We start from the raw sequence: 14,564 nt of genomic DNA on the forward strand, positions 1-14,564 counted from the left end.
TAGAAAGTGATAACGTGGTTCACGGTACTAGCAGTGGAGGTGAAGAGGAGTAATTTGATTTTATGATTTGACAGGATATGACATACAGCCAGAGCTACAGATTGCAGGATGCGAGAGAAACTGATAAGTCAAGAACGACCCTAAGGGTTTTGGTCTGAGCAGTTGGAAAGATGGAACTGCCATCACTGGAGAAAGAGGTTCAAGAGAGAAGTGGATTTGGGGGCGATAATTAGTTCAGTTTTGGAAATGTTAATTTTGAGATTCTATGTTAGTGTTAATAAATGTTCATAAAATGTTAATTTTGAGACATCCAGTAGAGCTGCCAAATGGGCAGTTGTAAATCCAAATCTTGACTTCAGGAAAGAGGGCTAGAGATAAAAATTGGGAGTCGGAGAAATGGCATTTAAAAACGTGAGCTTGAACAATGGGTCACCCGTTGGCAAAGGCAAAGTTTGGATCCAGATCTTGGTCCTGCCTTTGTACATTGAAGATTTGAGGTGGAGAACTAGCTGTATTCCTTATCCTTTGTTTCGTTTAGAGAGCAGTTAATTTCTATTTTTCTTTTTTTAGTAGGGAAGTATTTCATGTTCAATTTAGAGACCAGACACCAGATAATAAACACCAAAAATGTAAATGACCTATAATCTCATTAAGCATAATCGCTCTTAGCCATTTGATATATTTCCTTTCAGGCTCTTGCTAATGTATATATTTTGTATGTCACACAATGCCCAAAAAGTATTAGTTGGTTTTGCCTTTTTATAAAAAAAAATATGAGAAAGGAAATGCGGGGCCCCTTGGGAGACTCACCTGGTAAATATCCATCCATGAAAATATCATCACTCTCTCCAAGGCAGGCTTTCTGCCCAAGATGCCTCGTTTTGCACAAGTATGGTCGGTGCCTCCCCTTGGGCTGTGCGGCCACTCGGCTCTGCCATCTGCTGAGCAGATGAGGAGCCTGGCTTCCTGACGTGTACCTGTGGCACCTGGTGGATAAACACATAAATGGGCGCTTGGCTGGTGTGACTGTCTTGTGTATAACAGGCCTCACCACCATGGGGCTTCCACCCGTAGTTGGGTAAGTGAGAGGCTCGTTCTGCGGCAGCAGGAAATTTACTTCCTTACACAGCTGTGAGGTTCAGGAAAGGGTATTCAGCAGTGGTTTCACAGTGGAGAGAGAAAACCCTTGGGAATTCATTTTGTCTTTTCAGCTCCCAGAACATCTCATTCAGAGAGGAACTGTCATCTTTCTATTCCTGACCTAGTACTAAGGCTCAGAACCAGTGACCTGCCTGCATTTTGCCTGAATTTCTTGCAAACTGAGGCCAAAGAAAGAGCAGCTGCTCTAAATACTGATTTGTGAAGGGAGTACAGGGTGAGGGGCAAAATCTGGCCCCTCTCCTGCTCCCGCACACACACCTTCCCCACTCCACGCCCCACCCTTCCAGCTGCTCCCACCAGGACAAGGGGAAACTGTGACATGACCATAGGGGCCCCAGAGTCAGGATTTTTATCACCATGGCGATCAGTCACCTCTTACAACAATGCCCGTAAGACACAGCCTCACGCACCCCTGCCAGAGCCTGACATGATGTGCTGATAAAAGCATAGATTTTTTTTTTAAATATTCTTTTTTTTTCTTTTTCCACGCTGTGTGGCATATGGGATCTTAGTTCCCCGACCAGGGATCGAACCCGTGCCCCCTACATTGGTAGGGTGGAGTCTTAACCACTGGACCACCAGGGAAGTCCTATTCTTGCTTTTTGACCAAGTAATCCTACTTTTATATATATATATAAATTTATGTATTTATTTTTGGCTGCGTTGGGTCTTCATTGCTGCGGGAGGGCTGGGCTTTCTCTAGTTGCAGTGGGCGGGGGCTACTCTTCATTGCGGCACGCGGGCTTCTCATTGCGGTAGCTTCTCTTGTTGCGGAGCACAGGCTCTAGGAGAGCAGTTGCGGCTCGTGGGCTCTAGAGCGCAGGCTCAGTAGTTGTGGTGCACAGGCTTAGTTGCTCCACGGCATGTGGCATCTTCCCAGACCAGGGCTCGAACCCGTGTCCCCTGCATTGGCAGGTGGATTCTTAACCACTGCACCACCAGGGAAGTCCCAAAACCACAGATTTTAGAGGCAGCACACCTGGGCTCAAATCCCACCTTGATCAAGTTACTTAATCCCAGACTTGGTTTTCACACCTGCAAAATTGGGATGATAATACCCACCTGTCAAGTCTGTGGGGCAAGACTAAATAAAATGTCTGCAGATCCCCTGGTCCATAGTAGGTCACAGCAAATGTTATTTCCTGCTCCTGTTCATGGAGACCAGCCTTGTTGACGTGGATTCCCTCTCTGCATGCTCCTTCTGGGGACCTCAGAAGGTCATCTGGCGATACACTTCTCCTTTAGCATCTTCAATAGTGCTCTAGAGAGGGAATCACAAGTCATTACCTTGACATTTGCAGTTGATACTAAAATAGATGTGAGGTGAAGTGCTAAGACTGAAAGTCACAGTTCAGGGCCTGAAGAGGGCTCAAAATGAAAATGACCTAGGGGAAGAAGTTCATTTGGGAAAATGTGAGTAACTCTCTTCGGAGGGAAGTGTAGCCGCTCTCCCAAGTTGCCTCAACAGCACCAGTCGGTGAGGAAGGAGGAGTGTGGCCAGCCTGGGTATTGAAAAGTTGTTCCTCTCCCGGGGTCTGAGGGGTCTCGAAGGGTGAGAACCGCTGAGGCCTCCAGAAGAATCACGTGTGTGGGTCCCGAGAGGAATGCCTGAGCCCCACTATTATGAATGGCTTCATCAGGTAATCTCACTGTCATTTCAGAGTTCTCCCAGAGGAAATGGGAGGCAGGAGATAAGCCATCTCATCCTTTTCCACCTAGGTGTCGTTAGAAGATACACAGTGGAGAGCAGTAGGGAATATAAAAGCAATTTCAACTTAAAGTCAAAGCTTCTAGTTTCAAGATAATTTCTACAAATGAGTATTAAATACAATGTGACAGGTGGGATAAAGGCCAACTCCTCAACATGGCATGCTATGCCCTGCGTCCCTCCTATGTCTGCCCCCTACCAGCTGCCCAGAACCTTATTCACATCCTAGAACATGTGTCTCTCACACTTGTGCACCTCCACAAAAGCCCTTCATTCCTCCTGATCTCAGCTCCAGGGGTGAATACCGGTTGTGTCCAAGGCCAATCCCAGTGGTCCCATTGCCATGCTGGTCATTGGTTTGGGTGTGAGCTTGTAACACAGATCTGGCAAAGAGATGGAAGGGAAATGTGCTGGGGGAAGAGGGGATTCTGGGAAAAGCTTTCCCACTAATTAAATTTTATCTTTTTTTTTTTTGTGGCCGCACTGCGCACTTGTGGGATCTTAGTTCCCTGACCAGGGATTGAACCTAGGCCCTCAGCAGTGAGAGTGTGGAACCCTAACTACTGGACCGCCAGGGAATTCCCTTTTCCCACTAATTAAACAAAAAAGAACATTAAACAAAAAGCTCCTCTCATTCTGCCAGACATTGTCATGTCTGTGTGTGAAGCCTGGAACCATGGCAGCCACTTTGTGACAGGGAGGGAGCTAAGCTGATATGAGGACCACAAAGTGGAAAGATGGAAAGAATCTGCGGTTTTGACAACATTGTTCGAGCCAATGGACTACTCAGCCATGGCAGCTGTTCTACCTCAAGACTTCTTGCTAAGTGAGGTAATACATTTTTCTTATAGTTGTAGCCACTTGAGGTTTTCTGCTCATTGCCACCAGAAGTGTCCTAACTGATACAAGACTTGAAGTCAATTTTCAATGTTCTAATTTAATCATATAAATAGTCACAAGGCTAAATCATCTTTCTCTGAATCTTCTAGTTTGTTTTGTGATGGGTTGGGGAAAATTGAGGGCACCATGAAGGAGGAGAAGCACAGTCTTTCTTGGCTGTCCATAAACTGAGACTAGCATGTGCCTGAATGATTGTTTGTTCCTGCGGAGATGGGTAGTTACTTTTCTACATTTTACTAGGAAGTGTGTAGGTATGTGTTTTAAAAATGAAGATGCACTTGGACAATTTTAAAAGATAAGGACATGAGGGAAAAGCTAAAGGAGCTTTTTTTTGTGAGAGGTTTAATGGAAGTCTATACTTGGAGAGTCAAGGCCTTTTTTCTACCATGCACAAGAGCACCTGGCCAACGGGGTGAGTGGACACAAAAATCCAACCCACTCCTGGCACAGGCTGCATCTACCTGAAGGAAGGGGTGCATTTTTTCTAATCTGCACAAAGGTACCATAAGGGCTAGTGGTAGTCTTACGGGCAATACTGTTTCAAGGCCGGTAACAAAGTGTGGCATAGAGGTCATGAAGCAGATAAGAGGATCTATGTCCATATTTTGCCCACAACTGCTCTAGAAGTCCAGGAAGTGGACTTCAGCAGTAGCAGGAGAGAGCTACTTGGAACAGATGTTCTTGAAACCTTCAGGAGCATACCAATGTGTCTGAAAATTGCTTTAAATATTTCATCGCTGACCAGGTGTGATTACGTGTGCTAGTTAGTTCAAGCATCATCTCTAAGTATGTCAGTTGTCCAAAGTAAGAATATGTGTTCCAGGGGTGATCAGTTGGCCTTACATCAAAAGAGCCATAACAGTGTTTCTGATATCAGTCTTTCCTTCAGTGCTTTGCTAACTGGAACAGTGAATGTCAGAAATTGCTTTTTTTTTTTAATAACTTTTTTTTTTTTTTTTTTGGCTGCATCGGGTCTTCATTGCTGCGTGCAGGCTTTCTCTAGTTGCGGCGAGCGGGGGCTACTCTTTGTTGCGGTGTGCGGGCTTCTCATTGCAGTGGCTTCTCTTGTTGCAGAGCATGGGCTCTAGGTGCGCAGGCTTCAGTAGCTGTGGCTCGCGGGCTCTAGAGCGCAGGCTCAGTAGTTGTGGTGCACGGGCTTAGTTGCTCCGCAGCATGTTGGATCTTCCCGGACCAGGGCTCAAACCCGTGTCCCCTGCATTGGCAAGTGGACTCTTAACCACTACAGCATCAGGGAAGTCCAGAAATTGCTTTTCAATGATGAAATTAGCAACTTGTTGACTAACATGATTCATGCTTAGAAACGCATTCTCATTTGGTAAAAGAAATGATATTTAAAATATGTAGGCTGGACATAAATTTTAGAGACATTTCCCACTCTTTATAGTCAGGAAGAAAGAATCTTGCACCCTGAGGAAGGATTGTTCCTAAATGGTCCCGTATCCAGCCACTGTTTCTGAGGATTCCTGGTTGCCAAAGCGCACGCTAACCTGAACTGAATCCAGCCTCTGGAATGCTGGAGTCATCAGGGCAAATTTAATGGCAGGGAGCTGGAACTTCATTGAAATTACAGAAGAGGTTTTAGGACCATTTTGGTCCCTGCTGCTTGCTAATAAATGTTCCTGTAATAAGTATCAGCAGGGGTGGCAGAGTTTGGTCTGAGACTTGTTTTTATTATGAGAAGATTGTAGAGGTCCATTGAAATCTCCCCATACCATCTCTGAGGTTAGTTTTCAACAGGGCACCATCCTCAATGGCAATACACAGTGAGGTTCCTTTAGAAAGTTTTGTTTTTATATTTATTTATTATTTAATTTATTTTGGCTGTGCCGGGTCTTAGTTGCAGCATGCAGGATCTTCATTGAGGCACGTGGGCTTCTTAGTTATGGCATGCATGCAGGATCTAGTTCCCTGACCAGGGATCGAACCCGGTCCCCCTGCATTGGGAGCATGGAGTCTTACCCACTGGACCACCGGGGAAGTCCCCCTTTAGGAAGTTTTGAGAGCAGTGGATTTTGTCCTGGGGGAGCCAGAACATGAGGGACAGAACGTGGTGAATGGAAGAGAAAGAACATGGTGATGCTGCATGATCGTCTAGTGGACAGATTTCTAAGCACTCGTGAGGCACACCTTTAGAAACTTCCAGAAATAAGTAGAAAGTAAGAGCTGCTGATATCTCACAGTACAGCTGGCTAAGGCTCAAACAATCTTAGTTTGGGCATTAAAAGCAAATGTAACTTCATGTCCTACCTACATACTGGAAAAGTCCAAGATATTAGTTACATCCAGTGAAACTAAGCACGATTATATACAATACAGCATTTAAAGTGTGTAATGGTTGCAGGTATAAGCCATCCTGGGAAAAAAAACAGTTGGAACAATCCAAGAGCAGAGGCCTTGATCCAAGTTATGGCTTCTGTGAGGTTTAATAGGGACATAGTTCCTTTTCCTCTACTGGGCTTGTGAAGAAGGTTTATCTACTACTTCTGGTGATTTTAGGTGCTATCTTCCTGGGAAGGGGAGGCGAGGAGTGGGGTGGTAAAGCTTGTTGTGTCAAAGGCTTGTCATGGGGACCCTCTAGCTGGTAGTTTGAAATGACAATTATGGAGAAAACTGGGACATTTGGGGGCTCCTGGATTTCCATGTTACCTTACGAGGCCATTTTGATGGGGCGACTGTTCAGGAGCACGGGTACTGCACGGAATGAGAACATTCACACAGGCCTTTGGGGGGGGCTCACAACCACAGATTGACAGGAGATCCCTAGTTGCCTGTGCCATGGAAGGCAAAACGGAACATTGGACAAGTCAACTCACCAATAGGTATTGAGCTCTTGTTAACTGCCAAGCACTGTGGCAGTCACTGTGACCCAGTCCTGCTATGAATAGTCTTGTTAATAGCAAAGGCAAAACAAAACATGTTAGGAGTTGTAAATCAAGTGGGGAACAAAAGCTGATGCCTTCAGTGTTTTTCATTCTAGCCAATTTGTTTGCACCAATAAGTAGAACAACCTCGAGCTTAATGCTTACTTCTCCTGAGCCTTGATGTACCCTCAATTCCCTCTTCCTCCCTTCCTTTCTTCTCCCCAGTAATGAAGAATTTTTGAGCATCTAATGTGTTTCAGACACTCATGCTAGATTCTGAGCATACAGAGATAAAAACACAAGTTATGGCCCTTACGGAACTCATGATCTCGTGTGTGTGTGTGTGTGTGTGTGTGTGTGTGTCTGTCTGTCTGTCTGTCTGTCTGTGGGAGGGTGGTGGTAGAAAGAAATAGATAAACAGACCATTAAAACACAACTTGATAGGGAATTCCCTGGTGGTCTAGTGGTTAGGATTCTGTGCTTTCACTGCCAAGGGCGTAGTTTCGATACCTGGTCAGGGAATTAAGATCCCACGTGAATGGCGCAGCCAATAAAAACAAAAAACAAAGAAAAACTTGATAAATACTAGAATAGTGAGGCCTCAGGTAGCTCAGAGGAGACATATCAAACTCAGAAAATTTATGTCAAAGCTATAAACAAGCTCCCTGGAGGTGACGCCACTTGAGCTAGGTCTTAAAGGACAAGTGGCCAGGGTGGAGGAGAGGGATGAAAGGCCTTCAGGTCAGCTAGCAGCATGTGCAGTACGTGTTGTTGTGACTGCAGGAGGCCGAGGAGGGGCTCCAGGGAATTCAGCTTTCAGCAGCCGGGACACAGGATGCACCGGGGAAAGGATGGCAGCAGAGAAAGCTGGACTTTGGGCTAAGCCCGGATCACAGAAGAAACAACTTAATCCTGAAGGTGACAGAAAGTCAAGGGATTTAAAACAGAGAAGGAACAAAATATATTTTTATTAGAGGAGGTCGAGGACAGACTGCAGTAGAGAAGAAAGACAGAGACAGGGGGACTTCCCTGGTGGTCCAGCGGTAAAGATTCCGCCTTTCAACACAGGGGACGCAGGTTCCATCCCTGGTCGGGGAACAAAGATCCCACATGCCGCGGGGCAACTAAGCCCGAGCGCCACAACTACTGAGCTCACGTGGCTCAACAAGAGAGCCCACGTGCTGCAAACTACAGAGCCCACGTGCCCTGCAGCCCGAGTGCCACAACTAGAGAGAAATGCGAGCAGACGGCGCGCCGTAACAAAGATCCCGTGCACCACAACGAAAGATCCCGCACGTCTCAAGGAAGCTCCCACGTGCCGCAACAAACGCCCGATGCAGCCTCCCAAAAAAAAAAAAGAAAAGAAAGAGATAGGGTTCTGACGGTTGTTTACGGTGTAATTTTTAAAAGAGCCCTTTCAGGTGTATTTATCCATAACATCAGTCTACTCCTATAAGTAGTCTATAATTAATATTTTTAAGTTGAAGTCTCATTATTCTCTAATACTGGTACCTGAATCAAGGAATGTTACTTGTCATTCCCGGGGAATCATGTTGCTGGGCGACTCTCCATCCATTGCTTCAACAATTCTTCAATGGTTCTTTGCTTCAGAGAGAAGGCAACACTACTGGGGTCAAAGAAATCATAGCTCAGCTTTAATTGTCAAACTGATTTGAAGGCCACGGTGAAGATAATCATATTGAAAGCTGGGTTTTACTGAGTGACAAAGGTATTTTCTAAATTCTGAAATTTTCCCTTTAAATAAGAAGAAGTAAAGTTTGGATTATAGAGAAGGGAAGAACTTGGATAAGGGCAAAACATTTGAAAAAGGAAAGGGAGAGGGGGTGAAAGGTCAGATACAAATGTCTTGCTTGTCTTGTGGGGTGGAAACTTCCAGAAGGGGTGTAAGGAACCCATTGTTACATTTTGAGAAACCTGAGAACACTGGGGTTTTATGTCCGAGGAGACCGCAGGGCATTCAAAGAAGTCCCACATTGGGCAATGGCCCTGCATTGATGCCTGTAAGGAGTGATAGAGCAGCTTCATTCAAGAGGAGTTAGTGGTCCCAGTGGACCCCAGTCTACATGTCACAGGGGGAGGCTTGAGGAGGACCCATAAGCACCAGCAGTGGATGAGAGAATGCTAAGAAAACTGGTAGACCAGAGGAAGGCTGGGAATCAGGAGGAGGAGGTCACAGAACATAGGGTCTCGTGACTAAAGGCTGTATCAGGAAACTTCGGCTTTAGCAGTGATTCCCAGAATTCCAGCCAGGACCCACTACTCCTCAGCATCAGGGGTACAGTTGGTCCAGTGACCCTGTAGGATGAGGGCCATCTCGTGGAAGGCAGGGGAAACCCAAAGCCCCCCCATCCCCTGCACCCAAGTGCCCAAGGAGAAGGGAGATACAGCCCTGAGACAGGAAGTGAATTTGAATCCACTATTTACCCCCAGCTGACAATTTTAAACTGGAAGAGACTGAGTTAAATTTTTTTAAAAATTGTAGGTGTCTTCCTCAGCATGAGCAAGAAGGGCATTGGTCTCAAGCAGGATGGGCTCAGTTCATGAATATAAGGTTACTTGGGGTTTTTTTGCATCTGAGTTGTAGTGTGTAAACTTCTATTCTGCTTTACCTGTGTATATTTCACACACACACACACACACAAACACACAAACACACACTTTTGAATTCCTTCTCTAACACAAATCATCATGTCAAAAAATATGCTCCAAAATAGCAGACAACAGAAGATCCTAGGGAAGGTTGGCTTTCAAATGAAAAGGCTGAGGATTCTTTTACTTTACAGTAGGGGAGGCAACAGAGTGCAACGGTTAAGACCATGGAGCCCGATGTGTAGTCTTCAAACCCGGGTTCCACTTGGGCAAGTCCTTCATATCTCAGTGCCTCAGCTTCCTCCTCAGGAAAATGGAAATAATAATCACACCCACTTCATAGGCTTGATATGAATACTAACTGAGTTTTATCTGGAAAGCATTTGGAACAGCTCCTGGCATACGAGTGGTGCCCTCTTAGTGTTTAACAAACAGACTCTGGTCTCAGGATCTCAAACTCTTGAGGGACTTGTGATTGAAGGCAGGGTCACATGTGAGATGGTGATTTAGAATAACAAATGTCAGCTTTTTATCCAGACTTCTGAATCTGGGCAGTTCCTTTGGCCATAGCCCTTCTTTCCCCCTAACTCTGTCTATTCAGTGGATATAAGATTGTTTTGTCTGTTTCTGACACTAAAGGACTGTGAAAATTAATGAGGACGATGTCTGTGAAGTGCTTTGAATTTTTTAAAGGAAAACTGAATAAAAAACAAAAGATAAGAAAAATTTTGAGGCACTTTTTCACCATCTTTAACATTCAACTGTTTGATCATTTTTGTCTTTCTTCTAGGGCTCTCTATCTACTTGCCAGCTGAAAAAAAAGAGAAAGAATAGCAATCAGAAATACAATATGTTTCATGAAATGTTTGGCATTTAAATCTCTCATAAAATATAGAGCTGAATGGCCTACAGTATATTTTAGATATATTTGCTGGTAGACTTTTAAAAAATTTCATCACCGTGGTAGCATTTAACACACAAGAAGGAATTTCTCTTAGACCTGAATCCAGAAAATTAATCTAACACCTGTTTAAAAATAGAGGCGGTTACTTTCTACTATGTCCTTTTCTCTATTTTTAAAAGCCCACTACTTGTTCATTCGCCTTCCCCAGATGTTAGCTGGGAAATGGAAGTCTTTTTTTAAAGCCTAGCTAGAAGAACTCACAGATACACAAAAGTGTTGATAGCACCATAGGTGCAACTTACATCAAAATCTCACAGAATTCAAAATTTTAAGGATCTGTTGTTGCCACTTCATCTTCCATTATTAAATGCATAGAAATCACAAGGTGTGTACCTGTGAGAATTTCGTGAATTAACAAACATCTATAATGTAGAACTCATGCGGGTGACATTTAGGTTTTGAGGCAGAGCTAAATTCAGGTTTTTCAAAGCTTGGTCAGCTGTTCAATACAGATATTGTTTTTAATCTAGTGCTATGATCACTTCATCACATAAGCATGTTTCTTGAAATGGCAGGAAACTTGAGGTTTGAGATATTTTTAGAAGGCGTAGTTCCTATAATCCTCCTGGATGCAAATACGAATGACACTCAGCTGGATCCACCACCATGATCTAAAGCAGTGTTTTTCAAACTGGGTCATGGCCCATTCACAGGCCCTGAAATCACCTTATGAATCAAAACCAGCATTAAAAAAATTAGAAGAGGGCTTCCCTGGTGGCGCAGTGGTTGAGAATCTGCCTGCCAATGTAGGGGACACGGGTTCGAGCCCTGGTCTGGGAAGATCCCACATGCCGTGGAGCAACTGGGCCCGTGAGCCACAACTACTGAGCCTGCGTGTCTGGAGCCTGTGCTCTGCAGCAAGAGAGGCCGCGATAGTGAGAGGCCCGCGCACCGCGATGAAGAGCGGCCCCCACTTGCCACAACTGGAGAAAGCCCTCACACAGAAACGAAGACCCAACACAGCCATAAATAAATAAATTAATTAATTTAAAAAAAAATTAGAAGATAACAGAAAACATAACATCATAGTAGTAGTGCATCTTATGGGGAAAGAGAAAGCTTTGTTTCTGTGTGTGTGTGTGTGTGTGTGTGTGTGTGTGTGTGTGTTGGGTTATGATACACAGTGTTTCTCGGGGTGAGCCAATAAAATATATTTGAAAGCTGCTGATCTAAGATTACTGTATGCATACTTCTTAGCCAATATAAACTACTAGTAAGAGGAGATCAGTACACACCTAATGGAAAAATAATTTTTCGATAAATTTCATAGACCTTGAAATTATTCACAGCCTCTAAACCACTTATTGCACCTCTGGATATTCATCTTAAGGAAATAATCCAAAATTCAGACAAAGATTATTACATAGAAATATTCACTGCACTGTTATTCATTGTACTGGAAACCCCTAACAGCTTAAGTGCTCAATAACATAGTAATAGTTAAGTCAATTTAGAATATGAAAACTAGTTGAGTATGGCATCATCATTAAAGGCAACATTTTTAGAGGATTTATAGTGATGTGGGGAATGCTTACAATATTAAATAAAAAAGGATTCAAACTTGCTTATACTCTATAATCTTAAGAACTGCAAAACTTGTTAAAAGAAAAATGCTAAAATAGTGGTTTTCTGAGTTGAGTTATGGATAATTTTCATTCTGTTTTTCTATATTTTTCAAGTTGACTACAGTGCACGTGTATCATATCTATTGTCTAAGGGAAAACACGTGTTTCTTTAAAAACAAGTTCCCCCTTCCCAGGATAATAGTGTGTGTTCTTATCAGCCAAGTAGCAGTGCTTTTGCAAGGATGCTACCTTGGTTGACTCCCCCTGTTGGTCCAGAGAGAGTAATATTTCCCTTCTCTCACATGTACATTCATAGTGTAATGACTTTGCAGATTCCAGTTCACACTATACCTGGGAGATTAGTGCCTGCCCATGGGTGATCTGATCTTCCTTTTCTCAAGACTAGCACGTCAGTTTCCTATCCTTGCTATAACAGATTACCATCAACCTGGCAGCTTAGAACAACACAAACTTCTTTTCTTACAGTTCTGGAGGTCGGGAATCCAAGATGGTTCTCACTGGGCTAAAATCAAGGTATCACCTGGCCTGAGGTCCTTCTGGAGATTCTAGGGGAGAACCTGTTTCCTTGCCTTTTCCAGCTTTTACAAGCCACCAGCATTCATGGCCCCTTCCTCCATCTTCAAGCCAGTGGCATAGCATCTTGAACTCTCTCTCTCCCTGCTTCCATCTTCACATTGCCCTCTCCTCCAACTCTGACCCTCCTGCCTCCCTTTTAACAAAGACCTTTGAGATTACACTGGGCCTGCCTTGACAATCCAGGGTAACTCACTATCGCAATATCCTTAATTTAGTGATATCTGCCAAGTCCTGTTTGCCATGTAGTAACTTATTCACAGGTTTTGGGGATTAGGACATGGACATCTTTAGGGAGACCATTATTCTTTCTACCATCACCAGGTTTGACAAAACAGCTTAAAACAGGGGCAGGATGGGGGGAGAATCATCTCTCTTGCATTACAGATAGAGTGGCTTGAAAACTGCACTGTGCCCAGGTAGCTACCCCAGTTGTGTGTGGACCCATGATTTTCCCCCAGAGGACAACATCCATTAATAACAGGATCTGTCACTCAGTCACTGGCAATAGCCAAAGGTTAGCCAAAGAAGAGATGGTTTCCAGCTTTACTGTTACTATGCAAGTCTAAGCATTTCAGAAATGTAGACAAGGTGCAAAAGTACACATAAATAGATGCTAAAGGACCTGCAGGTTTTTTTTTCTTTCTTGTAGTTGATTTCTAATCTCACAGCATTGTGGTCAGAAAGATGCTTGATATGATTTTAATTTTCTTACATTTACTGAGGCTATTTTTGTGGTCCACCATGCGATCCATCCTGGAGAATGTTCCATGTGCGCTTGAGAAGAATGTGTATTCTGCTACTTTCATATGGAATATTCTATAAATATCAATTAATTCCATCTGCTCTAATGTGTCATTTAAGACCTCAAAATGGGTTAAAGACCTAAATGTAAGGCTGGATACTAAAAACTCTTGGAGCAAAACACAGGCAGAACACACTTTGACATAAATTGCAGCAATATCTTTTTGGATCCACCTCCTAGAGTACCACAAATAAAAACAAAAATAAACAATCATGATTCCCTTCTATCATTGTCTCTTAGGCTATTGCTATGTAGATGACAGATGAGCCAGAAAAGGGAGATTATGAGCTCAAAAAATTCAGAGGTTATTCTAACTCACTTCTGTTTTTATTTTAGAACTTTTAAAGTTCCTCAAGTAATACCACATTGTAAAAAATGTTAGAAAGTAAAATTAAGCAGTAATAAAAGGAGTCTTGTTTGTATGTCACGTCTGGTTCTTCAAAGCTGAATACAGGGACTTCCCTGGTGGTCCAGTGGTAAAGAATCTGCCTTACAATGCAGGGGGCTCGGGTTGGATTCCTGGTCAGGGAACAAAGATCCCACATGCTGCAGGGCAACTAAGCCCGCGCACCACAAATACTGAGCTCACGCGGCCTCAACTAGTGCCCGCGTGCTGCAAACTACAGAGCCCACGCGCTCTGGAGCCTGTGTGCCACAACTAGAGAAGAGAAAACCGGCACACCACAACAAAGAGTCCATGCACCGCAATGAAAGATCCCGCGTGCCTCAAGGAAGATCCCACGTGCTGCAACTAAGACCCAACACAGCAAAAATAATTTTTTTTAAAAAAAGCTGAATACAAAACAACTAGGTGCCAGGGTTTTATTTATTTATTTATTTATTTTATTTTTTTTAACATCTTTATTGGAGTATAACTGCTTTACAATGGCGTGTTAGTTTCTGCTTTATAACAAAGTGAATCAGTTATACATATACATATATCCCCCAGGGTTTTATTTTTTAAAAGACCTTTTAACTGAGTTGTGGATTTAGAAGATTAAAATTCATTTAAACAACTGAAGTAAACTTCAAAGCAATAAAAACATTTGGTTATGACCTTAACTATCTTCATACATACTGCTTTTGGTTTCTTTTAAATGCAATAGTGTATTATTTTTTTTAGAAAAATAGTGTATGAAATTAATGTAGAGTCTCAGTTTTCTCCAGGTTTGAGCAGACCCCTCTGTCCCCCAGCTTTTCTTTCATAGCGTCCAGTTCGTGTTTTTCCTGCTTTCCTTCGAAGCTGACAGAGGAAATAAAATGCCAGCATTCACAAGCCAAGGAGCATTTTCTTTTAATTCCCCTTTGTGGACAATGAAGGTATGTGACTCTTTCACGTCTGTCTCTTCATTTCCTTTAAACATTTTCTTCTCAA

At 43.3% G+C, this 14,564-nt stretch overlaps 1 protein-coding gene across 3 annotated transcripts in view; it reads right to left on the reverse strand.

Moving 5' to 3' along the window:
• Positions 1-14,564, reverse strand: part of TMEM163 (transmembrane protein 163) — a 419,722-nt gene that overhangs the window by 277,040 nt on the left and 128,118 nt on the right. Inside the window, exons 4-6 of one of the 3 annotated variants that reach the window (XM_082465934.1) lie at positions 9,624-10,072; positions 8,164-8,278; positions 811-2,422 (exon numbers count right to left, since the gene is read on the reverse strand). In XM_082465934.1, the coding sequence (XP_082322060.1) occupies positions 811-1,057 (247 nt within the window). In that variant the 5' untranslated portion in view covers positions 1,058-2,422; positions 8,164-8,278; positions 9,624-10,072. Of the gene's footprint in view, positions 1-810; positions 2,423-3,124; positions 5,314-8,163; positions 10,073-14,564 lie in introns of those variants that run through there. The other 2 variants (XM_082465933.1, XM_082465932.1) reach the window with 2 other exon arrangements.

Source organism: Balaenoptera physalus, assembly GCF_965194825.1.
Source record: "Balaenoptera physalus genome assembly, chromosome: 6".
Lineage (NCBI taxonomy): Eukaryota > Metazoa > Chordata > Mammalia > Artiodactyla > Balaenopteridae > Balaenoptera > Balaenoptera physalus.